Source organism: Tenrec ecaudatus, chromosome 12 (assembly GCF_050624435.1).
Source record: "Tenrec ecaudatus isolate mTenEca1 chromosome 12, mTenEca1.hap1, whole genome shotgun sequence".
NCBI lineage: Eukaryota > Metazoa > Chordata > Mammalia > Afrosoricida > Tenrecidae > Tenrec > Tenrec ecaudatus.
Genome location: NC_134541.1, coordinates 108157810 through 108182622, shown reverse-complemented (window position 1 = coordinate 108182622; position 24813 = coordinate 108157810). Strand labels below are relative to the sequence as shown.

At 49.9% G+C, this 24813-nt stretch overlaps 2 protein-coding genes and 1 pseudogene across 4 annotated transcripts in view; 1 reads left to right on the top strand and 2 right to left on the bottom strand.

Moving 5' to 3' along the window:
• On the bottom strand, window positions 1–503 carry LOC142422790 (pyrin-like; annotated as a pseudogene).
• On the bottom strand, window positions 43–21422 carry LOC142462469 (pyrin-like). Of its 2 annotated transcripts, XM_075564376.1 has the most exons (11): window positions 11320–11596; window positions 9593–9623; window positions 7089–7882; window positions 4943–5256; window positions 4409–4504; window positions 2684–2914; window positions 2251–2273; window positions 1549–1664; window positions 1357–1406; window positions 622–654; window positions 43–466 (listed from the first exon to the last, which is right to left on the bottom strand). In XM_075564376.1, the coding sequence occupies exons 1-10, from the start codon at window positions 11594–11596 to the stop codon at window positions 643–645; spliced, it is 1944 nt and encodes a 647-aa protein (XP_075420491.1). In that variant the 3' UTR covers window positions 43–466; window positions 622–642. The 2 variants fall into 2 exon arrangements, with proteins under 2 accessions (XP_075420491.1, XP_075420492.1); XM_075564377.1 differs by lacking the exons at window positions 9593–9623; window positions 11320–11596 and adding an exon at window positions 21264–21422 and having other exon boundaries at window positions 7089–7901.
• The window catches only part of ZNF263 (zinc finger protein 263), a 14007-nt gene continuing 10407 nt past the window's right edge, over window positions 21214–24813 (top strand). The window contains exons 1-4 of one of the 2 annotated variants that reach the window (XM_075564374.1): window positions 21214–22200; window positions 22898–23078; window positions 23558–23631; window positions 23869–23992. In XM_075564374.1, coding sequence (XP_075420489.1) covers window positions 21817–22200; window positions 22898–23078; window positions 23558–23631; window positions 23869–23992 — 763 coding nt within the window. In that variant the 5' untranslated portion in view covers window positions 21214–21816. The remainder of the gene's footprint in view (window positions 22201–22897; window positions 23079–23557; window positions 23632–23868; window positions 23993–24813) is intronic. The other variant, XM_075564375.1, reaches the window with a different exon arrangement.

The window sequence follows — 24813 nt, the reverse complement described above, 5'->3', positions numbered from 1 at the left end:
TCAGGGGCTGAAGATAGGTTGAAGGGGCGCCGGGGATGAGCAATGTGAACGTGTAGCTGTGAGAGCTGGCTGTCGCGTTGTGCAAAGCAATGTCTCCAGACAGATACCCACCGTGGTGGTGGCTCCCTCACCCACCGGCGGGCAGGGGGTAAGGTGGAGACCTGATACTTATTTGCATTATCATCATCAACAGCCAGGAGCCATTCTCAGGCGACAGCCATGATCCCCTTCTAGCTCATAGACACTTCGCACACTCCCAGGATGCAGCAGGTCTCGTCTCCCACGTCCACTTCCCAGTACTGACAGCAGAGAGGAAGGTCGGAGAGCCCAGGGCCAGAAGGCAGCTATGGAACCTTCCTGGGCCCTCAGGCAAATGGTCATAGTTTTCACAGGTCTCATGCTCTTCAGCCCATCAGAGAAGATAGGTTGGGATGGGATCTTTCTGCATCCTCCGGAATCACATCAACTGCAGAGAGAGTCAAGATACGCAGCTCGTGGTCCATGGGAAGCATCCCCAAGGGTTCTCCCACCTCCAGGACACATGAGTGTGACTGCTCTTCTGAACCCAGTAGGGGAGGACATCAGGAGTCCAAGGCCACGTGCCAGGACCTGGGCACTTACCTTCCTGTACCCGAGCAACTGTCAGTCCTGGAGCTACAGAGCAAACGGAAAGGGGAACACATCGTGAACATTCTCGGTCAGACACTAAAGCCACCCGATGGAGCCCTGGTTGATAGCAGTTAAGCATCTGGCTGTTAAGCCGAAGTTTGGTAGTTCAGATCTGCCCTGCAGCTGCACAGAAAAAAGACCTGGCAATCTGTCACCGCATCAAGTCAATTCTGACTCGTGACGACCCTGTGGGACAGGGTAGACCTGCTCCTGTGGGTTTCAGAACCTGTAACTCCTTATGGGACTAGAACGCTCTCTTTCTCCCTTGGAGCACCTGATGGTTTCGAACTGCAGACCTTGTGGATGGCAGCCCAATGCATAACCACTACACCAGTAGGGCCACCACAGCCCCCAAACAAGAGTTTCTGGGGGAAATTCTTCGCTGTCACCTGGCGCCCCTATAAATCAATTCTCTGTCATATAACATTGATCTACCCTTGGTCTCCAGAACCAGGAAAGATAGTAATACCCCCATTCACACACTCAGAGAGAGCACCACTGCCCAGCTAACTCAGCTCTCTTCATACTCTGCTAGTCAGATGAATGAACCCGGCAGGATGACTGAGGCACGGGGGATTATCCACAGAGCCAGCCAGGGCCTTTCCTGGCTGACTCCTGCTCTGCTCTAGCTGTCTCTCTGTCCATTAGGCCCAGTCATCAACCACATAGGGACTGTTGCACTAATACCTGGTCACTGTGCTCAACAAGGAACGTTTCCATTTCTGAACGCAGGTTTTCTAAAGGGAAAAAGGAGAAAAGAGAAACCTGAGTTAGATTCCCAGCTAGGGAGGGTCAGGGAGAGGCTATGGGGAGAGGGAGAAAGGGAAAGGGGGGCGTCTGGGCTGAGGGGGGTCTTCCACCTGCCTCCCACCCACTAACCTGAGAAGCGCTTCATACTCTTCTCCACAAACTCAGACTTATGGTAGAAGAGGTGGAGTTTCTCTTTCACTTCTGAAGGGGTGGCCCATGGCTCCGGGACAGTCGCAGTCTTGGCCCTGGATATAAGAGACTATTGGCTGGCGAAACGGAGACCATGGGGGCAGTCTCTGTGAGCTCAGAGGTCTCTGTGGACACTGAGCTCTACACACCGATCCTCAGCTCTGACCAGAGGCTGGAGTCACCTTGGGAGGATGTTCACCTTGCCATCTGGGTCCCACCCACAGAGGCTCGGCTTTCATTGGTACGGTATGGGCTTGGCATGGGGGTTTGCAAAGCTCCCAGGTAATTTCAGCCATGTCAGAGACACCCCCCCCAAACCCCCTGCTTCTTTGTAGGCCCACTCTCTCCACCTTCCCTCTCTCCCCTGCCTGCTGGGCTGAGGCTGCATCCCCTCCACCAACCTCCCAGAACCAGCAGACACCGCTGGCCCATGCATCTTCCCTGAGGCCATAGTGCAGGAAGTCCTGCCCCATCCCTAGCCTACAGCTTGGCGTTCTCATTCCATCGCCTTCCAGCTGCCCCCTGACCAGTCTCCCACATAACCCTCAACAGCCCGAAGGTGTGAGCTGTAGGAGTTTCTCCTTCCTAGGACCATCCCACAAGTACAGGGCATCCAGGGCACCTCTCAGGACATCTCTGTACCTCTGCAGGGTGACTCCAATGTCCTAGGAGAGAAAAGAGGGAAGCTCTCAGTTACTAGGATCCTGGGAGCAGTAGTGACCCCCAGCCTCTCCTCCTGGACAGCAGGGCTGCTCCCAGGGCTTCCCCCCTGGAGTGTCAGCTAAACAGAAGCCCTTCTGAAGTCGCAGCCCCCACTCAATGCCCTACCTACCATTTGCCCTGCCCCTCACCCCCCGCCAGCCTGCTAAGCTCTTCTGAAGACGCCTGAAGTCCCCACAATGCTAGATTACTCAGGTACCTCCAAGTCACTGAAGGGTCTGAACACAAGAAATGTGTGTCACCAAGATCAAGGGCCCACCCCCTCCATGTTCCCTAGGCTCAAACAAGCTGTACAGCCATGCTAGGCCCTAGGTCATCTTGACAAGGGGTACCAGGGTGCCAGGGCCATACACACCTGCATAAGACCCCATGCTGGCTGGCACTGCTTGGTCTCCAGCTCGCCAATGAGCTCGTCGAGAAGTGCAATGTCCCGGGATACCCGGCTGTCATACTTCTCCCCGGCCTGGCCAATGGTCTGCCCCAGCTCCTCCAGCCGGGCCACAAACAGCTGCTCCTGCTTCTCCAGGAAGTGGCACAGCTGCTGCATCTGGCACCGGACCTTCTCCTTCTGGTTCTCCATCTGTTTCTGGGGGGGCAGACAGAGATGGGGTGGGCTGTGTCATGGAGTAAAGGTATATAGCCAGGGGCTCCCCACAAGCCCACCTCCTGGGTGTGGATCATAAGCAGGCTGCTTCAGCCTCACAGAGCCTAAATTCCAGAGGGAGGCAGAGCCATAAAGAACCTCCCTGAACAGTTTGAGACTGATGGGACCGGCTCTTGTAAAATGGTCGGAAACCTGGTGCCACCTCCATTTTTCCCTGAAAGCCATTGGGGAGGCCGGCAGAGGCATAAGGTGGTGACTACCCACGGAGGCATTCCTGGGAGAAAGAGACTCCCTGCCCCTGCAGAGGGTGGACACCTCTCGGGGAAGGTCTTGTATAAAGAGCTTCTGGTTGGGAACAGTCTATCTCTGCGTTGGTGAACTTGGCCTCCACCACACTGGCACATCAGTAGCTTTGCCACCACTACCCTTTTTCTCACTAAAAAGGTTCTTCAGACAGGTGGGGTACCTTCCACCTTCAGACCCTCTAAGAGCTTAGAAAGTCTTAAAAACAAACAGTATCTTCTTGTGTTGCTTTGAGTGCCTTCCTGAAAGGCAGACCCTCTTCTCTCACTTTCCTAGGTTCCCTAGAGCAGCCCAGCTCCTGCCTTACTCTCCTGGGGCATCCCTGATTTCTGCCCCATCAGTCAGTTCCCAGTCAGCCAGGTTTCTCTTACTAGAATTCATGAGTTTCCTAAAGTCATGCCTGGCTCAGAAAGAGGATTCCTACCTAATTCTACCCTTTGCTGCCTTTGCCCATTACCTGTGAGGTGTAGTGGGCAGACTTGATTTGGCTTACCATATCTCAGAGAGGAAGGCAAGAGTCCAACCAACAAAATGTCTTAAGACAAGCCTAGGCTCTGGGTGGTTCTAGGGATGGGAACTGCTACTTCCAGAGAAACGTGAAGCAACATGCAGCAAAAAACAAAGGGCCAGACACATGGCCAAGAAGCCAGATACCAGCTCAGCTGAAGACGGACAATACATTGTACTGACTATAGTTTGTAGCATGGCAAAATCCTACTTCGAAAGCAAATATCTATTTGAATTATTAAAATAAATGTTGTGGTAGGATTTTTTTTTCATTTCAGACAACAGTAACTATCACAAAAATAATATAGAGGTGTTTCAAGTTAAAGCATCTCTACTCTCCCTCTCCGGTGCCATTCCACAGCAGGACCCGTGGGCGGGGTGGGGAGGGGGCATGCTTTCTGTAAGCATTTCGGGGGGATGTGAGAAAGGGAGGTGGGGTCCTTGGAGATGATCCCTCCCTGGTAGAGGTATGGTCCTTCCTTGACAGGGTCAAGCTCATCCTTGCAGGTCGGTCTCCTCCCCGCTCTCCAGGAGCTGGTGATCACCGTGCCTGTGCTCCTCTCTGCTTCCTCAAGAACCAGATTGGAATGCTGGAGACGCCCCTAGGCTCTCACTCTCGGCCGCTCTCGCTCTGCAGGGGTGAGCCTGGGCCCTGCCTGGTCTTACCAAGAAGTTGGCTGTCTCCTTATCCCCCTGGTATTTCTGCTCTTGCCCAGCCTTTCTCAATTCCTTCAGATGCTCCAGCTGCCAGTGAATTTGCTCCTGGGGGAGGAAAAAAAAAGAGCATTCAATGAAAAACCTCCGCGGATCCCAGCCTCTATTGCTGGTGCCAAGCCTTGAGGGGAAACGTCTGCCCCTGGGAGCAAGGTTGAGGGCAGAGAAAGATAGGTACTTGGGAAAGAGGAGGAATGACTCCATTGTGAAGGGAGATGGGGCCAAGAGATGGTGAGCTAGAGGGTCCCACTGACTTCCTGTGAGCTCCTGGGTTCAACTAGACCTGAAGTCAGTTGTTCCTGGGGCCTCTGACCTACATATCCAGTCAATTCCATCTGTGCCGCAATGGCTTGCACTATGTTTGTCATTGGCAGCCCCACAAGTCCTGACTGATGCACCAACCTCCAGGAGTACTCAGAAAAGGAAGCAAGGCCAGGTGGATCCCAGTGCCCAGCAGAGAAAGGCCCCCAGGCAGAGAAGACCTACCTGGTATTCCAGAGCAGCCTCCTCAATGGGGCGCACCTGGTGGCCTCGGTGCTCCTGACTCAGGTTGCAGATAAGACAGACAGGCTGGCTGTGCTCCTCGCAGAAGAGCAGGCAGGGCTGTTGCTTGTGCCGCTCACACTGGGGTGGGGGCTCAGAGCTGAGACTTCGTAGCAACTGTTGCTGCTTGGGGAGCGGGCCCTGACTTCGGGGGCAGCTGAGAGAGTGTTTGCCAGATGAGGCCCTGTGCTCCCCAGAGCAGCCGCTAGAACCATGCACACAGAAACCACCGACTGGATCTTCTTCCTGCAATGTCCCTGGAGACAAAGCGGTGGGAAAATCACCAGAGTGGCAAACCCAAAGGGTTACATCTACCTCTGAGAGACATCAGTGCTCAGGAAGATGCAGACCACATCCTCACTCCCACCCACCAGACTCCCATTGAGAAAGGCAGAAAACATGCCATGATTCCCAAGACCTGGAATGCCTGGGCATTTAATGACTAGTGGGCCTTTGTTACAAGTTCTCCATCATATGCTGATCTAGCAGGTGACATGAAAGAGTAAGACACTTCAATCCGTGTTGGGCTTTGCTCCTTAAGTCCACCCCAAGTTGTGCAGAACTAGACAGGGGGTTCCCGGTAGGCAGCCATATCCCCAGCTCCAACAGAAAAGCTACACTTGGTGTGTGTTTATTCTTCATTCAAACAAATGGACTGCTAACGTCCAAGTTGAAGAAATAGTCCATGAAAAGGAAGAAGGGGTAAACTCCCCTTGAGGACATAACAGTTATGAAGGGCTCTGACCGAGACCTCAATTACAACTTCATACAGCAGAGATAGGAGGAGATACACGGCGAAATGGCCAGAAGCACACTCGGTCCACAACTGTCGTCTCCTCCTCCCGCTCTCCTTCCATTTCCAGGAACTCACACTGCCTCTCTTAAGTAAAACCACTTCCGGGTGTCCTCCAAATGACTATTACCCCCTCCTTCCCTCCTGACAGAATCCATGATTGCTCCCTTCTGCCTCCCCAAATGTCTCCGCCTCTCTGGCAGCCAAGTGTGGCCATCATCTGACCATCTTCTGGCCAGAGGGATGGAAAGGGAGGTGTCCTAAGCTCTTGGAAGGTCCTCAAAGTGACCACTTGCACTTTGTCCACACTCATTCTCCCTTGTCTCTAGAATAAGTGAGCTTGAGAGCAGCCTCGGGGGGGCTGGGCACCCAGCAGGAGCTTAGCTCCCTGATCCACGGAATGCTCTGTCCGGGGCTGCGCTTGTGAATCATTTCTGTGAACAGTGAAGGAAGCCATCGTACGTGGACGTTCCGGCATTCTCGACCAGACCTAATCCCAATGACTGCTCCATCAATAAAAGGGGCCTACGAGTTGTAGTGGGACCTAGGGTTATGGTGGCATCATGGTGACAAGTTGGGCTGCCAACCACCAGGTCAGCCATTCAAAACTGCCAGCTGCTCCGCAGGAGAGAAACAGGGCTCTCTCCTCCTGTAAAGAGCGAAAGTCTCAGACACTCATTGGGGCATTCTGCTCTGCTCTGTGGGGTAGGAATCGACAGTATGGCACTCGGAGGGTTAATGGGGTTTCCCAGAATGCCTCATCCTGTGAAGTGGCTGGTGGGTTTGAAATGCTGGCTTTTTGCTTATTAGCCAAGCGCTTTAACCACTGCATCCTCGGGCGCCTATTTGATGAGGAAGAGTTCTTTTTGCCCAATCGCTCTCACATTCCTATCAGGGGGCCGGGAAGCCCTTGGAATTCTAAAGAACCCACTGGGATTTGATGAGATCTTTTCCAAAGACATGCGCACAGACTGCATCAGATGCCAAAGGAGGTGAGGCCCTCTGCTCCCGGATCCCAGTGATGGGAATAGGCAGCCTCTCCCTGCAATTGTGTAGGTCATTTCAGGTAGTTACTGTTGTGTGTGCCTTGGAGTCGATCCGACTCACAGTTCATGGAGAACTGCCCCATGTGGGTTTCCTAGGCTATAATCTTTATGAGATGGAACGCCAAGTCTTATCTCCCACGGAGCCACTGATGACCTGGAGCTGTTGGCCTTTTGGACAGCCGCGGAGCACTGACTCCTGCACTTCCAGCACGCCCACTGATAAAGACATACGGAGACCAAAGGATACTACCTTTACAGACCACCGTGTCTAAAGACGCGAGGTGTCCGGGATTCTGGAGTCCTTTCTTCCCCAAAGATGGGGCCGTTTCTGGATGTGAAGGTTCACAGAACAGCCCAGGGGCCTCTGAACTCCCAATTCCATTTTCCTCCAAGGGTGCCGTGGCGGCTTGATGCTCCCCTCCGGTCAAGGACACATTGGTGAGGGCGCTCCTTAATGCATCCTGCTCTTGGATCATGGAATGTTCTAGACCCCTGGAGTCTTTCTCTGGCACCCCAGGAGCCTCCTCAGCCCCTAGAACGGCCACTGTGCCTGCTGTCACAATTTTTACGTTCGTTAGAGTCCGGAGAGTTTCTGGGTTAAGAGGTCCTCTCTCTCCAGAAGGAATGGCAAATTCCAGACTTTTGGGTCGCTTCTTGGCTGCAGCTTTCTCATACACGGGCCGCCTCAGGGACCCCGAGAATGAGTGGCTGCAGAGATCCTGCAGCCTGCTGGTGGAGTTTGCATTCCTGGGCAGCCTGGGGCTGTGGAGGCAACCCTTCTCACCAGGCAGCCAGGCTGAAGACAGGGCCGGGCCTCTCCTGGAAGGGGGAGTCATGCTCCTGGCCCCTGGCTTGCCCTGCTTGTCCAGGCTTTGATCTCTCCACCTGTCCTGGCTCTTCTTCTGAGGCCCCCTCCCAGCCTCGGCCTGGCCAGTGTGCAGACTGGCTCCTCCGTCACCACTTCGTGGCGGTCCATCACCTTCCAGGCCATCTGGTATCTTCAGACCCTTGGGCTTGCTCTCCCCCGAGGAAGTGTCTGGGCCGCTCTCTTGCGGGAGGCAATCTGAAAAACAACGAGTCGCAAAGATGTGACAAAGGCCCTGTTTGGGGCAGAGGGCCGGAGGGAGGGGGCAGAAAGAATGACCCTCCTCAGACTGAGAGACAGGAGCACTTTGAACTTTCTAGGAGAGCAGCAGGTGCGTGCTTTAAGAACGTGCGGATTATGTGCTGTACATTTCTCAAGTGTTGTTTTTATCAAAAACTTAAAGCAAGAGAAGTTGTATCAAATGAGGTCTTACACAAAACTCCCACAAAGAAATAAAGCCCCACATTTATTGGAGTAGCATTATTTACAACGATGTTGTTTCATGCCATAGAGCAGCGGTTCTCCCCCTTCCTCACGCCGCGACCCTTTCAGACAGCTCCTCATGTGGTGATGACCCCAACCATAAAGTTATCTTCGTTGTCCCTTCATCACTGTCATTTTGCTACTGTTATGAATCAGGTGACCCCTGTGAAAGGGTCCTTCGATCCCCCAAAGGGGTCACGACCCACAGGTTGAGAACCACGGCCCTAGAGCTTTGATTCTCACGCAAAGCGGCTGCACACGACACAGCAGAATAGCCCCAGGGGGCTTCCTGAGCTGCCATCTTTTTTTTTTAAGAGAAAAATCAAGTTTTATTAGTATAAAGATCCAAAGGGAAAGCAGAACTTTGAAAAACATTTACTATAAAAACCCAACAGCATTTTTAAGAATCTCTTTCCTATTTAGAAAATAGTCATAATGCATTATTTTCCATTATTATTAAAAGATCGTTTTATTGAGGGTTCTTACAACTCTTATAACAATCCACACATCAATTGTATCAGGCATATTTGTACATAAGTTGCCATCATTCTTTTCTAGACATTTACTTTCTATTGAGCTCTTGGTATCAGCTCCTCTTTTTTCCCTCCCTCCCCCCCAACCCTCATGACCTCTTGATAGATTATAAATTATTACTTTCATATCTCACACCGACCGCTTTCTCCCTTCTCCCATGGTTTCTGTTGTTCCTCCTCCTGGAGGGGTGTGTTTGGTAATGTGATGATCATTGTGATCAGTTTCCCCTTCCACACATTCCCACCCCCACCCCCATTCCCCTACCTTTCTGGTTATCGCTGATTCCCATACCTATTCCAGGATTCTGTGTGTCGTTAGCTCTTATCTCTTATCAGTATCTGTGCACATGCTCTGGTGTAGGCCAAAGTGAGAGGCAGCACTGGGGTCATGATAGTGGGGAGGTGAGGAAGCCTCAAGGGATCAGAAGAATACTGTGTGCTTTATCGGTTTACTTCGCCTTGGTTGGCTCATCCCTTCCCTGTGACCTTTCCGTGGGGGGATTTCCTGGGCTATATTCTTTAAAAGAGTTAAATCTTTTCTCCCTCAGATCCGATGGCAGGTTTGGCAGATACGATTGATAACCTGTTGGTTAGTAGCCAAGCCACCAAACCAAACCTGTCAAGATCATCTCAGATCATAGCAACCGTGCAGAAAAAACCCATAGAATTTCCAAAATAGTACATCTTCGTGGCAGCGAACCGTTTCATCTTTTTCCCACAGACTGGCTGGAGGCCAAGCACTTAACCACTATGCCACCAGAGCTCCCGCGAAGCCACCCTGGGCCTTTAGTCACCTGCTCGAAGCATAAGATTCACTTCTTACAAAATCGACCAAAGAAAAAATTCATGTACCCCAAGTTTTGAAATACAGACTTTTTTCTGGATTTTTCATTGATAGCATGATCTAAAGGTCTCCATTCACACAGATGAGTAAATGCACTCAGGATGCTGTGTAATGAAACAAAAACAGTAGGAGAGGCTACATGCCTCTGTCTCCACAAAAATCAGTTCAACTCCATCCAGCACAGGCCAGTGACACTGGTTAAAATTTGGAGTTAATAATGGCACCTTTCAGTAAGAATTTGCTCATCATTTGCCAAGTTTGAAATGCAACAAAATTTGACTCAAGTACTTGCTTGAAAAATAAATTCCAGGAAACCGACTCAGAGTAACCCTTTATGACGGAGTAGCACTGCCCCTGTGGGTGTCGTGATGGTAAATCTTTAAGGCAGTAGAAAATCTCATTTTTCTCCTGAGGAGCTGCTGGTGGCTTCGAACTACAATCCTTTTGGTTCACAGCCTAACTTATAACCACTATGTCACCAGGACTCCAGTGATGCCTCAGCTGTCAAATGCAATTTGCTCCAAACTTGTGTTAAATACCAAAAAGTTTGAGAACTGCACACATTTTTCCCATAAGAAATCATGAAAACCAAATAATTGGTTCTCAGGCACCAAAACTACACGTAGAAATTCCATTTTCTAGAATTCTGAATCACTGTGGCAAGTCTTTGCATTTTCCGTTTCTTTGGTCTTTTGTTTCTGTGTGTTTTCCAGTATATGAGATCCAGGATGGGTGAATCTAGAGTCACTGGATTCATATTTTTTGGGGGGTCTGGCAGGAGAGGTTGGGCAGAAATGGGGAGCTAATAACAAGGAGTATAAGAAAGAAGTGAATTTTCTAAAATTGATTGTGGTAATGATTGTAAAACTCTTCATGATATGACTGAACTATTAAATTGTATGATACGTGGCTTATGTCCCAATAAAACTTTTTTAATTACATAAATAAAGCTGTAATAAGTACCTTAACTTGGGGTTTTAAAAAGCTCTTATTAAAATTGCTGTATAGTTGTTTACCATAATTTGCTATTGGCTTTCTAGGGGAAACTTTTGGTAAGTTAACAAAACAGGCACAAGAACTGATGAGAACCCCTAAACATAGTATTAATAACTGGATTTTTCAAACATGGAAAGGTTATTTAACTATCTGTGCATCATATTACAGCAGAAGCAGAAACTTTCTAATTTATAACTCTGACAAGAAGAGAACATTCGTAGGTTATTTGAATTACTCTACTTCATGGAAACACACGGAAAGCATCTGTAACGTATTCTAAAGATCTGGAAATAGAAGAAAGCTCTAAACTCTGGAGATTAAAAGCAGCAACAACAACAAAAACTGACTTTATTTTAGGCCCACAGGGAAATAAAATCTCAAAATCTGATGAGGCAGTTCTACTTCATTACATAGAATCACCGTGAGTCAAAAACAACTCCATGGGTCGTGAAGAGGAAACAAATTAGAGGGTAACAATAAGATTGCAACTCAGCCCCTATCAATATGCCCTTTTTGCTAACACAACAAAACCTAGTCACAGATGAAGTGAAGAGTTCTCTAATATAAGGGGCTCTATCTCCTGCCTCTCTTGATCTGGACAACAGCATCTCTGCCTTTTCTGTTTGTTTTTAATTTTAAGTCATTTAGAATACATACATCTGAACAAGCCCTCCTTCTCTGACCTTCCACCTCATCCTCACCAACACCAGCAGTCAGCAGCCAGTATGGGGAGATGAGAGGCCGGGAGGCCGCACCTTACCCTGGCCGGTGGTCTTCTGGAGTTTCTCTGCCAGAAAACGCTGGTTGATAGCCCGAAGTACCTGCAGCGTCAGCCGAATGGCATCCTCCTCTCCATAGTAGTTGACCATCAGAGTGGCCAACTTCACTGGCCCGGCCATCTGGAGCAGGCCTCGGGGGATAAGAGAATACTCTTTCTCCAAGTTGGTGTTTTGCAACATGAACTTGAACTTCTCAAAGTCATAGAGTAGCAGCTGCTCCAGGGAGTTCAGGAGATGGTCACTAAGAGTCTTGGCCATGGCACTGACCAAGGGAGGCCAGAATGGTCGTCTGGCTTCTGGAAGGAGAAGCAGTCCGTCCTCTGGAGCCCCAAGGGTGCGTGAGAGAGGTAGCTTGTGAAATAAAGGAAAAGGCACCGGAAATACTCTGCGCTTGGGCAGAAACTGACATTGACACGAGTATGTCAACACTGGCCTGTCGTCTCTTTCTCGTAGATTCAGAGAATATTTCCACTGTGAGGACTCAGTGTCTTCAGATATGAACACAGAGTTTTCCGAACCGCCCAGCTCTCATCCACTGGCTGGGCTGCCAAGAGCTAGGTAAGTTTGTAATGGAGGGTGTGGGCCTTGATTCTAGGCTCTCAACCCTTGGGTGGGCACTAGGGCGCTTTCTTTACTTTCTCCTCCTCTCATGATACCAAGCTGGTAAGGGGGTAGGGGAGCGGGTAGTCTAGAGGACCAATAGGGTTAGTCCCTCTGACCAACTCCTCTCTACCTCTCTGCAGCCCAGCCAATGTTGACGGGCTCCAAGGGTCAGTATCAGGGAGATCTCTTGTATTCATCTGGAGTTGAGAATGACCGATCTCCTTATGACCCAAGCTTCCCTACCTGCCCCTTGTATAATTAAATTTTAAGAAGTTAGTTATTGCCGTTCTCAGTGAACTGTCAGGTAATGAACAGACGTCTTGCTTAGCATGACTCAACAACAAATAAATAACAATATAGCAAAAGAGAACACCAAATGCTCGTTACACAGAGTTTGTCTACCAGCCAATTCTTAATCCCAACACTGACCCTCACTTTATTGCTAAGATTACATTTTACACACGGTATTGGACAGGGTTCTCTAGAGACAAACCAGATTGCTAGTAATTATATATAAATATATTTATATAGATATATAATTCAAAAAATGAACCATTAAATTATATACAGCTAGATAATACAAGAAATTAACAGTTAAATTATAAAGCAGTGAGATACTAGCAGTCCTTCAAGGCTTGAGAGCTGCCAGTTGCCAGTCCCCTTCTGTAGAGAGAGCTGGGCTATATATATCCAGGCAGCAAACAGCAAGGCAGGTCCCCAACTGTCATCAACTGTCGGTCCCAAACTCCAGAGATGAACATTCCAATCATGGGGGCTTAAAGGGACCTCAACTTACAGCGACACAGTCCACAGGCTAGGCAGCCCACAAGTAGTGTACCCCTTTAAACTGAGGCACAGAGCAAGCAAGCCATTTATCCCTCTGCCCTTCAGTTAATCCTACTTGTGCTTATCGGCCAGGCTGGCACAATAAACTTGAGCACACACTATTGATAAATGAAGATTTTAGAATAGAGGAAGTTGATCTTTATAAGGACAAGATCTAAATGGCCCTGTACTAAAGGCACTATATCAGAATCTATCATCAAAAGAGCTGTATTAAAATAGCCAAGAGGAAATTGGAAGGTGGGGGTGTCTGGAAAAGGACACACACACACACACACACACACACACACTGCTCCAGCCATGTGTGTTGTGACCCATCGCTAATATGGGTCCTGCTCTTGAACAGCAGGGTGGGTCACAAGCTAGAGAGAAAAAGAACGTGTATTTTACAGAAAGCAGCACCAGTGAGGAGGCCAGAAGCAGCACAAGCTGTGTGGATGGAGTCATCTGTGAACTCAGAATAGAAAACAGATACTTCTTACTTCGGAATTCACAAGCTGGGAGAGTCACATATATATGCTTTACATTAGCTCGTCTCAGAAGAACGACAGGAAACAACTGTTGACCGTGAGCAAGCAAGCAGAATAGTAAGGTTATTTAAGTCTTAGGGCAACCTCAGGATGTCTGTGGACTAACCTGACAGCAGAACCTCTCTTTTTTGGTCACTAATAGGGAAATGAAAGAAGATTCCAAAAGCTATCTGGCCCTTCCATGTGGTATCTGCATTTAAGCCTGTTTGCCTCTGAGCCAAGTAGCAATAAAAAATAGCCAAGTAGTTATAAAAAATGTGGGATTATAAAGAGACTTTTCCCCAGCTTTGTCTCCCCCAAGGATGCCCCAAATATCAGAATCTGGTTGCCAGCACATGGTAGGTCAGATGCTTAGAGACATCCTCCCTGAAGGCATTCAGACTACTGTCTGGTCCCACCACAGGTAGGGCATACTCCCTGCTGTTAAGGACAATGGGCCACTTCTCCCTAAAGGCTTGTAGCTATCAGTCTGGTCCCTGTAGGTGGGGTTCACACCCTACTGATAATGGTTTCAACAGTGAGCCAGAGAACAAGTCAAACCAACCCAGTGACATCCAAACTTAAACTGCCTCCCTGAATCTAGGATCTGCCTATCTTGTCACATGTGTGTCCCCAATCCCTTCCTATTGCATGGATACTCCTAGATTATTGTCCCCCTCATTACTGTAGTAACTATAGTGTAACCCCTTCCTGTGACTTATGTCTTTACCTGTAATTAGGAGACTTGCACACACACCCAAAAGATATATAAGCCGGGCCTAGCAATAAAGAACTCTCTCTGCTCTCCCCCGCCCTCCCCGCTCCCCCTTCCTCTCCCCCATCTTCTCTCCCCTGTTCCCTTTCCCCTTGTCCTCCTTCCCTTCCTCCTCTCTCCTCCCCTCTGGTCTCCCATCTCTACGTGGACCACCAAGTGAGGCTGAGGTGAGCATGCTACTATGAAATGTGTCTGACTCCATTATTTCAATCTCTTCTCTCTCCTTATTCTCTATGACTTTCCCCCACATAAAAACTCCATAGAGATTACATTAAGTAACTTGGACTAACAGCATTAAGTAAAGGAACAGACTACTGTCCTCCTGGCCCAGAATCAGGAAAGCACTGGGTCAGGGAAGCCATATATTTTTATAGAATGCTCCAGTTTAATTCTCCCTCAGGTCTATTTTATAGATGATGACATTTCTCCTTAAAGCAGGGTGACCAGCTAGGCCTGGTTTTCTGAGATTTTCCAAATGATAGCAGTGAAAGCCCACGACCCCTTCAGTGCTTGGAAAACAGGGACAATCTGTCACCCTCCTTAAGGTTGACAGGCTGAAAACATAAATAGAAAGGAGCAAAATTGACTCACAGTGACCCTCTAGTGGTAATGTACTAGACTCGAGGTAAGGGGCTCAATGGTTACGTGTTAAGATGCTAACTGAAGGGCTAGTGGTTCAGACTCCCCCGGTGGATCTACAGGAGAGAAGACCTAGTGGTCTGCTTTCCTAAAGGTCACGGTCTGGGAAGCCCACAGGGGCCCCTCTACTCTGACCTCCTGAGTCAAATCAACTCAACAATGTGGGTTAGTGTTGGATTTTTTATCATCTTTCTTGAAGGAGTTCTGGTGGGAAAATGGTGAAGCACCCAGCTGCTAAGGGAACAGTGGGGCCCTACCAGCTGCTCTGTGGGCGAAAGAGGTGAGACTCCTTCCATAAAGGTGACAGCCTTGGAAACTCTGTGGGGCCATGCTGCACTGTCTTGTGGGGTCGATGTATGTTGGGTGGACTGCTTCGCAATGGGCTTATACGAGATACTTTGGATACAGAAGTGAATAAAACAAAGTGCGACCCAAAATAAACAAATAGATTTTATGTATCAAGCCATGAGGAGGATGCTGAAAAACAACAACAAACAACAAAGAAGCCCATGATCTGCTGTGAGCTTTATTCAACTTCTGAAAAGTAACAGCATAGGGACTGGGGTGTCCATCGTGCACGCTCAGAGGTTCAAGCTTCCAGCCAGGAAGGGGTGGCACACCTAGGTGGGCATTTCACCTGGATTGGCCCATCTGGGCCAGGTGAATTCAATTCAGCCAATGGGATTGACCAGGATCGCCAACCATGCCTCCCAGCAGAAGAATTGAAAAGGCAGGATCCCGGAGCCCACCACGTGCAGCTTACAGGCAGGCTGAAGAGGGTGAGGGGCCCTGCGGGTGCCTGTGTAAACCTGAAACTACTTCTTTCATAAAACTCACTTGGATCACAATCCAGGCTTCGGAATGAATTCTTTCGTGGGCGAAGCCAAGGACCGAGGTATATCTCTCCCACAAGAGATCTAAGACTTCTTATAAAACAGATCTTATTAAAAAAAAAGATGGGGGAGGGGGTTTTCCAGGGGATTGGTTGTGGTATTTTTAACGGGGCAGTCTAGGAAGGTAATTTTAAGGGAATGAAAAGGTAAGCCTTGCATTCATCTTGGGGCTGAGTAATCAAAATGTATGGAGTAAGTGCAAAGGCCCTGTGGTAACTAACGATGTGCCTAGTGTCTGAGGAAGATCGTGACCTATGTGGCCAGAGCAGAGGCAGGAGAGAGGAGAGGGTGAGAGGGTGAGAAGAAAGGAGTTAGAGAAGTGGGCTTCCAGGCTCCAAATGGATTTGGGCTCTCATTCTGAGATGAAGGGTTGCTGCCCCAGGGGACAACTCTTAGTGGGTAACAGAAGGCCTAGGATGATGGACTGAATGCTGAAGGGGTGGGGACTTAGGTGAACGTGAACGGAGATCCAGGAGAACACCATTGTTTTCAAACAGATCACACAAGGCCCTAGGAGCCATGAGGTTCCTGGGTGACACAAACAGTTTGCAATTGGCAACTAACCTAAAGGTCTGTTGTTGAAACCCACCAAGCCCACCCAGGGAGAAAGATGTCCCTTCCCCAAAGACTGACTGACAGCCTTGGACACCCTATGGACAGCTCTATTTTCCAGAGGGTGCCTATGAGTGAGAATCCACTCCGGTGCCGTAGATTTGGTTTGGTTTGACTTCCCTGAATAGGGGTAAGAAACGGGTTTAGAGAATCCTGCTCCGTATCCACCTGCCCTGTCCTCCACCCAGGGCAGAGCTGTCTCTTGCTTGTGCAATACCTCTGACACTCTCACACATTCGTCCTGTATCCAAACAGTTTGCTTGTGAGTCTGGAAGCTGCACAGAGTGGTGGGGAAAACGTGTTAGTGCCTGTTACTTGGGTGAGTTCTGAGTTTCCTCTCAAATAGGTTAGTTCATGAAATAAAATGACACCGTATATGTTAACACGCCCGGCGATGAATGTGTCCCCCAAACGGTGGCACTGCACCACCCGCGATGTCGTGGGCAGCGTGGGTGAGAGTGGATACGGTTCCTGCCCCCTTCTCCGCATCGATCCGGGGAGTCTTTGCCCCTAGCTCTGGCTGTCTTGCGCGCACCTCCCGGGGCAGAGGGGAATGGTTTGGGGAAGGGCAGGAGGGGCCGTGGATAAAGGGGAAGTGTCAGTTCCAGCCCCACCGCCTCGAGCCCAGACTAAGTTAGGATAGCCGGAAGGAGTCGCCAGGTCGGGCGGTGTGTCTGTCCGCAGGTGACTGCTGCAAAGGGCTGCGGCCTGCCTGGGGACCCGCTCTCGCCACGCAGCAGCCTGTCAAGGACTGCATATCCCAGAAAGCCTCGGGAGTGGCAGGAACCAATCGGGGAGCTAGTGGGCGGGCCCAACAGAGGGCGCGGCGGCGTGGACGCGATTGACCCTCCAGCCGCAGTTTCTTCTTCCAGAGTGCTACCGTGGCTGGTATCCCCGGCACGGCGCCAGAAAGTGGATTCGCCTTCACCTGAGTGGTCCCCCCGCGCCCTCTGGCATTCATTAGCTGGTAGGCCTCATTATGGGACTTAGTGGCGTGAGTTAAGCAAGAAAGGGGAGACAGGCAGCATCCTTAAAGCTGCTGATGAGTGGGAAATCAACCTGACAGCAACCTCAGGTTTTTGGCGAGGCCTCATTACAAGGGCTGGAACAAAGGGCTGGAACAAACGTACTCATACACATTTCTGAGACGATTCTGAAAGTGGTGAAAGGCCGGCCAACGTTCGGTTTGGGTCTTTTCTCCTTAAGGTCTCTATGAGTTGATGGGAACTAGCACCTAACTGCATGGCCTTGTTCATGGTTTACCACACTGTGTAAAGAGTTACAGTCTCGGAAATGCAGAGACGGTTCTACCCTGCCCTATTATGTGCCCCAAAGCTCCAAAGTCAAAAACAGGTCAAGCAAGATACCTTACCTTCAGGTGCTTATCTCATGGTGTGGAGATCCAAAAAAGCAAACTCACTGCCTTCAGTGTATTCCGACTTAGTGTGACTCTATGGCACAGGGTAGAGCCGCCCCTGTGGGTTTTTGAAACTATAAATCATTACAGAAGTAGAAAGCCTTGTCTTTCTCCCTGAGCGATATGGGGTTTTCACCTCTGCTGATCTTTCGGTTAGCAGTCCAAGTCATACACCAGGATGCAATTAGGAAATAAATCAGAGCATTCAGTTAACAAAAGCACTCCTGTAGCCGCACTTATAGAAGGAGTAAAAGTAAGGAAGTGTTTCCAACTCTACCTCTCAGGACCGTAGAATACAAATTCTTCAGTTTGGATCTTTCAAGAGTGCTTTGGGGAAATCTAGTAGAAATCCCCAGGGAAAACGGCTTCATTCAGGGGAAAAAGCTTGTGTACCTAAAATGTTCCGTATGCTGTCAGGAGGTTACTGGATTGCCTGAAGTCTGACTGGGGAACTAGGGTTCTGGATCTAAATTCCCACTTCCGTCAGAGGATGGTGTGCCTTTGTTTTTTCATTGTTAAACTTGCTTTACATATTGAACATTCCAAAGAGATTTTCTTTTATCTAAATGTGCTGCAGCCAAAGGAAAAACCAAGCTGTTTGCAGTTGCACTCTTCCATTTGTCCTGCCCATCTTCAGGTAAACATCATCGGATGGCTGTGCACCTCTTTTCAAACAGCTGAATGGCATTCAGATGGGCAACTTTCTGGCTCAGATCCTTGTTTTGAAGCATTTACCCACTTGCCACTGACAGTTATATAGAAACCAAACAAAAGAATAAATCTTGGTGACACCATTCCATGGACTACAAATCATCCATTTTTAAAACAATGCAGTGGAATGCTGTGTGCTAATGTGCCAAGATGGCTAATAGATAAAAATAAATTGAAAAATTACAGTATAATGTGTATAGTGTGATCTCATATTTGTAAATAATGGGAAAGGTGTTTTTTTTTTTAACTAAGCACTTGCAAGGCTCCTGATGGTGATGCAGTGATTAAAGTGCAGACTGCCAAGTTTGACCCACCAGACACTTGGGAGAAAGAGGAGATAGTCAGCTTTGGTAAACAATAACAGCCTTGGAAATCCTCTGAGACAGTTCTGTGCTGTCCTGAAGGGTCCCTATGTGTCAGGATTGACTAGGTGAGTTGCATTACTAACAGCTACTATTTAATAGGAGAGATCAGTCCCTTGAGAAAGACGTCATGTTTGGTAGAGGGTGGGCAAAACAGAAGACCCATCAAGATTACTGACAGTGGCTATAATGAGCTGAAACAGCAGCAACCGTAAGGATAGCACAAGATGAAATTGTATCCTAAGCAAATGCACATCAGCTTTTAATTGGTGCACAGTGAAGTAGGACCCTGTTGGGTAAGCTTTGAACTGTTAACAAAGGCAGCTGTTCTAAACTACCAGCTGCCCCAGAGGAGAAAGATGATGCTAGCTGCTCCCCCAAACGTTTTACAGCCTCGGAATCCCTATAGAGGTCGCTAAACCTCTGACTCAACCTGATGGTAGTGAGTTTGACTGGGTCTTGGTGCCCGGGAGATGGGTGCCATTGTACGGATAAAAGAACGGAGCCCCCCACCCCCGCCCCCACTATCATGATCACAATTCTACCTTACAAATCTGGCTAGACCAGAGGATGTACATTGGTACAGATACGAACTGGAAACACAGGGAATCCAGTACAGATGACTCCTTCAGAACCAGTGGTGAAAGTGGCGATGCCTGGAGGGTGGAAGGAACATGGGGTAGAAAGGGGGAACTGATTACAAGAATCTACAAATAGCCTCCTCCCTGGAGGATGGACAGCAGAGAAGAGGGTAGGGGGAGATGTCGGACAGTGTAACATATTGTAAGGTCTCTCTCCTCCCACAAAGATGACCAGACCAGCCAAGCAAGACCCCTCTCCCTCTCGGTCCCTGCCTTTTCAAGGGTTCCAGGGGGAGGCGTGGTGAACGACCCCAGGTTGATCCCATTGGCTGAATTGCAGTCACCTGGCCCAGGTGGGCTGCTCCAGGTGTAACGCCCATCTGCGCCCACCGGCGGGAAAATCCAGCTTTGTCCTTTGCCGGCTCTCCTGGGCATGCGTAAATGGACTTCCCAATTACCTAGGCTAAGCTACCTAACAATATGACAAAATAATTTATGCATTATGAAGGGTTCATGAGGTAGGGGGAGTCAGGAGGGAGGGGGAAAATGAGCAGCTGATATTAAGGGCTCAAGTAGAAGGCAAATGTTTTGAGAATGAAGATGGCGACAAATATACATGTGCTTGACACAATGGATGTATGTATGGATTGTGATAAGCATTGTACAAGCCCCCAATAAAATGATTTTTTAGAAGAAATTAGTTTTGAGACTTAGAGATGGAATGCCTTGTGTGGCATCATATCAGGGATAAGTGGTTAGGGGTTACAGGCCTATAGTCTCTTGAAATCTGGAATCTAAAAATATCAGAATGGCCTAAGAATACTCTGAAGTCACAAAAGCGGGTGAAAATCTCAACATTATTTTCCCAAATAGACCTGAAATAGCCTTTATCATGTGCTGTGGCATCTCTGGAGCTACATTTGAGGAGACAAGCCCCACTCCTAGAGTGGAACAAAGAAAATCTAAACATCCTGGACTCTCTACCCACCCCGCCCCCAAAAAACTCACTGCCTTTGAATCACAATCATTCTCTACAGGACAAGGTAGAACTAACTGCCTCTGTGGGTTTCCAAAACTGTAAACTCTAAACCGTACTACAAAGTCGGTCTTTCTCTTCCTCATCCCACCCAGTCAGCCAAAAGCATGCCCAAGATCACCTTTTGTCATCATGGTAGTCTGAACTTTTTGTAGCAGACTGGCCCAGGAAGAATTAACTACCAGCTGGTAACATGACTCTGAGCACGTGACTTAAATCTGTATCATGATGTCACATGAGAATAACAGCAACTATTTGATATAATTAAGTGTGGTGTGATGATGTGTAGAGCGAGCGACTAGTCAAGTGCCTGGGCACGCAACACTCAATCAACGGTCGCTGATCGATACCGCTCAATCCCATGAAGCCTTTGTTTTCCTGCGTCCAGCCAGTCGTTGGAGGGATTGGGACCTACGCTGACTTTGGACTTCCACTCACAGTCTCTTACCCTACCCTCCCGGGCTCTAAACTATCAACGGTATCATCGATCCAGGAATAGTCCCTCTTGCTTCCCTTCCATGTGCCCTTCGCAAAGCAAGTTCCCTTCACAGGGGGCAATTAAGAAGGGTGGTCATGATCAGCTCTCCCAGAGCTCACTGAACGGTTCCCGAACCCCAGGGCATTTGGGGGAGCTGCAAGCTTTTAAAATCCTGTTCAAAACTCTGCACCGAGTACGCGGCGGCTGCTGGCCGCGCAGTCCACACTGTAAGTGAAGAGCCGGCGGCGGCCCCGGCGCTCAACGGCAGCTCGGACTGCATCTCCCGGCAAGCCCTGCTCCCTCCCGGATGTCAGGGGCCCGGCTTCCGGTGACGGCCGCCGCCAGGCCCCGCTGCGTTCCTCCCTCGTCAGCCTGGTCCGCCGGGCGCTTACTAGAAAGGTCGGATTCCAGGGCCCAACCCTGGCTCTCTGAAGGAAGGTTCCGGAGTTTATAGAGAGAAGTGTACCTGGGGTTTCTGATGCGAGTCACTCGGGAGTCACACCATCCTCGGGCCCGCGTAAGCCTCGTGACGGCCCAGCGAGCCCCGCCCAAGCCCGCCGCCAGAGCCTCTGATAGCTTAGCGCTTGCCTACGGCCCCGCCCCTCGCCTTCCCATTGGCACCTAAACTCGTCCCACCGCCTCAAATAAATTGTACCTTCTCATTGGTCCAAGGGGAGTGTGGGCGCTGTGTTTCGGTAGGTTCTACCCGGATGTCGGTCGGGAGCAAGCGCCCTTGGTTTGCTGGCGTTTGGCTCGCGCGCCGGGACTTCCGGCGTGGGAGCCGAGGCCCGAGTCCTGCGTGGGTTCGCGACGAGAAGAGAAAGTGGGGCTCGGGTTCTGCTTCCGGGGAGGCCGACGGGGGCGAGCGGAGGCCCCTGCGCCGCGGGACTCGGCCGGAGTGGGCTGCGCCTAGGCAGGGCCATCGCTTTTCTCACCGGGACCCGGGGTCCTGGCTCCGCCGCCGACTTCCCGGACGGGCTCGGTCGGTTTTGTGACCGAGGCGTCCCGGGAGCCTGCTGATGGCGTCGGGCCCAGGCTCCCAGGAGCGGGAAGGGCTCCTGATCGTGAAGCTGGAGGAGGACTGCGCGTGGAGCCAGGAGCTGCCTCCGCCGGACGCTGGGTCCAGTGCACAGTCCGCGCACCTGCGCTTCCGACGATACCGTTTCCAAGAGGCCGGTGGGCCGCGAGAAGCCCTCAGCCGGCTCCAAGAGCTTTGCCATGAGTGGTTGCGGCCCGAGCTGCTCACCAAGGAGCAGATTCTGGAGCTGCTGGTGCTGGAGCAGTTCCTGACCATCCTGCCCCCTGAGATCCAGAGCAGGGTGCAGGAGCTGCATCCAGAGAGCGGCGAGGAAGCAGTGACGCTTGTGGAGGACCTGCAGAGAGAACTCGAAAGACTGCAACAGGTGAGCGAGAGACTGCAGATTCCAGTGCGATCAGTTGGGCCCAAGGGCTGTAAACGTGCTGATTTAACTCCCCATTCGAATGTAATGGGTTGCCCAGAGTATACTTTCATGGCCAAGGGGCTTATTGTAGTTAAACTGGATTAAAACCTGAACACCGTTAAGAATTAGCTCTGTGATTTGGGGCATGTTTGTTACTTGCGCTCTTGTAGCCTCGATTATCTAAATGGCAAAATACCAATTAGGCATACTGTTAGGGTTAAAGAGCAAAATGTAAAGTTTTGAGCCCACTGTTTAATAACTGTCGTTTATTAAGGAGCACTCGTGGGTGCTCCTTGGGACTCTGCTTCTGTAGACTTACTCCACCCTGTGGGGTGTGAATCCACTGGACAGCAGTGCCTTTGGTTTGGTTTAGTTTGGGTCTGCTCTCCTTTACGGAAGGAGGTCTCAGTTAACTGTCAATTTAGAAAAGTGGTTTGGCACTGAGGTCCTACCGCCAGAACCACCTCAGCGTCCAGGTGTTCTTGTCACTATAATGCACAGGCGATGAAAAGTGCCTCCCGTTGAAACCCCCTCACTTGCAAAGGGACCGCTGTGGTTCTCCTAAGAAGGAAGGTCTGCCCGCCGAATCCTGTGCTGCTTTCCCCTTCTCCCTACCGGGCCCCCATGGTGATGATGAGTGATGTGGGTTGGTCCCCAGGTCACAAATCGTGGGCAGGGAACTGCAGTGCTTTTGGAGGAGCCTTTGCCTCTGGAAACAGCACGAGAGTCACCGAGCTTCAAGCTGGAGCCCATGGAGACTGAGCGAAGCCCTGGCCCCAGGCTGCAGGAGCTGCTAGGCCCCAGCCCCCAAAGGGACCCCCAAGCTGTAAAGGAGAGGGGTGAGGAACAGTTCTCCGGGCAAGTGGGAGGGAGGAAGGACTTTGGGGCTGCCCCTGGCACTAGCAGGCCAAGAACAGCGAATTTCTGAAGTCCAGGGTCTGTCTCCCCTGTGGGCAGAGAAAGACCACACACAGGAAATGGTGGATTGAGTTCTCCAGGGGAGGGAGAGGAAGGAGATTGCCCTCTGTGGAGCCGTTTATTTTGTAAAACAAAGGGAATCTCAGGGTTTTTGTTTTCTAAAAAGAGCATTAGTGGAATGATGGTCTGGAGCACTTCAGTTAAGGCCACTGGTATGTGTGTTCTGGGATTCCATCATTTTGGCTCACTTTACCATGCTTCTGGTGGTCTTTCACTAGTGCTTAATCCTAAAACAGTCTGGGTGTTGGGGGGGTGGGATCCGTTGTTGTAATAATCCGCCTTGTCAAGGGACCCCAGAAATTAGGAATGCTGTTCTCATTGTGGTTTCTGTCACCCTCAGCATTGTCTGCCCCCTGGCTTTCTCTCTTTCCTCCCGAAGGGAACACAGAAGACAAGGAGATGACTGGGCCCCAGGTGATGTGAACGTTCCCATTGCCCCTACCCTTGCTCCTCCCCCTGGAAATGTGCCTCTTGTGGGGGCGGGGTCTTTTCTGCCATCCACCACCAGCTCTCTCTCCACTGTGGTTTGTATGGCTAGTGCCTTCTTCCCATGACGGGTTCTGGGCACCCCGAATGGTTGCCCCTTTCACCCCTGACACGGCTTGATTTCTTGGTATGTCAGGTGCTAAAGGCGATCTTGTGCTTTTGCAGTTACCCGAGAGCGTAGAGGACGTGGCAACGTACATCTCCCAGGAGTGGGGACAGCAGGAACCTAATAAGAAGCGCCTGTCCAGGGACATAGTACAAGAGCGTTATGAGAATGTGGACTCACTGGGTAAGGACTTTGCTTCCAGGGATGAAGGCTGAACCATTCTAACCAGGGCCTTATCCTTCTGACATTAGTTCTGAGTTTTGCCAAGAAGCCTCCACCAGAACTTCATCTTCAGTCCCCTGGGCCAGGTGGCCCAGCCAGCCCACTTATGAGCAGCCCAGGACTTGACCTCCAGCTGCCAGGGCCTCAGGCTAGAAGCCTGGACCATAGTGGACAAATATAAGCAGACCTTAGAAATAGTGTGAGTTTGGGTCCAGACCACCACAGAAAAGCAGGTCACAAGGAGTTTTTGGTCTCCCAGTGCACATAATAGTTATGTTTACACTTAACTGTAGTTGACTAACTGTGTAGTAGCATTATTTTAAAAGTCTGGAAGACTGTGAGAATGACCAAAATGGGGTGGGGCGACAAGAAGGGAACGTGATGCCACTCTTACAACAGCATCGGTATACTTGGTCCCGACAAGGTTGCCACTCGCCTTCCCCCCCCTTTTGTAAAAAAACAGGATACCAGCGAAGCACAATAAAACAGGGTCTATTTATAAATCAGATCCACAAACACATACTCAGTGTCCAAGAATGTTGTAGATGCTAAGTTTTTACTTCTTACAATTTTCCAATGCTAGTTCTCTGAGTTTTCCTTCACTTTGGATGCTCCATCAATACCCTAGATCAAGGGTCCTCAAACTTTTAAACAGGGGGCCCGTTCACTGTCCCTCAGACTGTTGGAGGGCCAGACTATAGTTTTAAAAAAAATTATGAACAAATTCCTATGCACACTGGATGAGTCGGCTGCTAAAGCAGGACAGGCAGCGGCAGCATAAA

What these genes read in the sequence shown, in the direction of transcription:
- LOC142462469 (XM_075564376.1), bottom strand. Translation starts at nt 11,596, where the DNA reads ATGGCCAAGACTCTTAGTGACCATCTCCTGAACTCCCTGGAGCAGCTG. An exon ending in CAGCATGGGGTCTTATGCAG is followed by an intron (nt 2,274 to 2,683) that starts GTGTGTATGGCC and finishes TTTCTCTCCTAG; the next exon opens with GACATTGGAGTCACCCTGCA. An exon ending in ATTGGAGTCACCCTGCAGAG is followed by an intron (nt 1,665 to 2,250) that starts GTACAGAGATGT and finishes TCTTATATCCAG; the next exon opens with GGCCAAGACTGCGACTGTCC.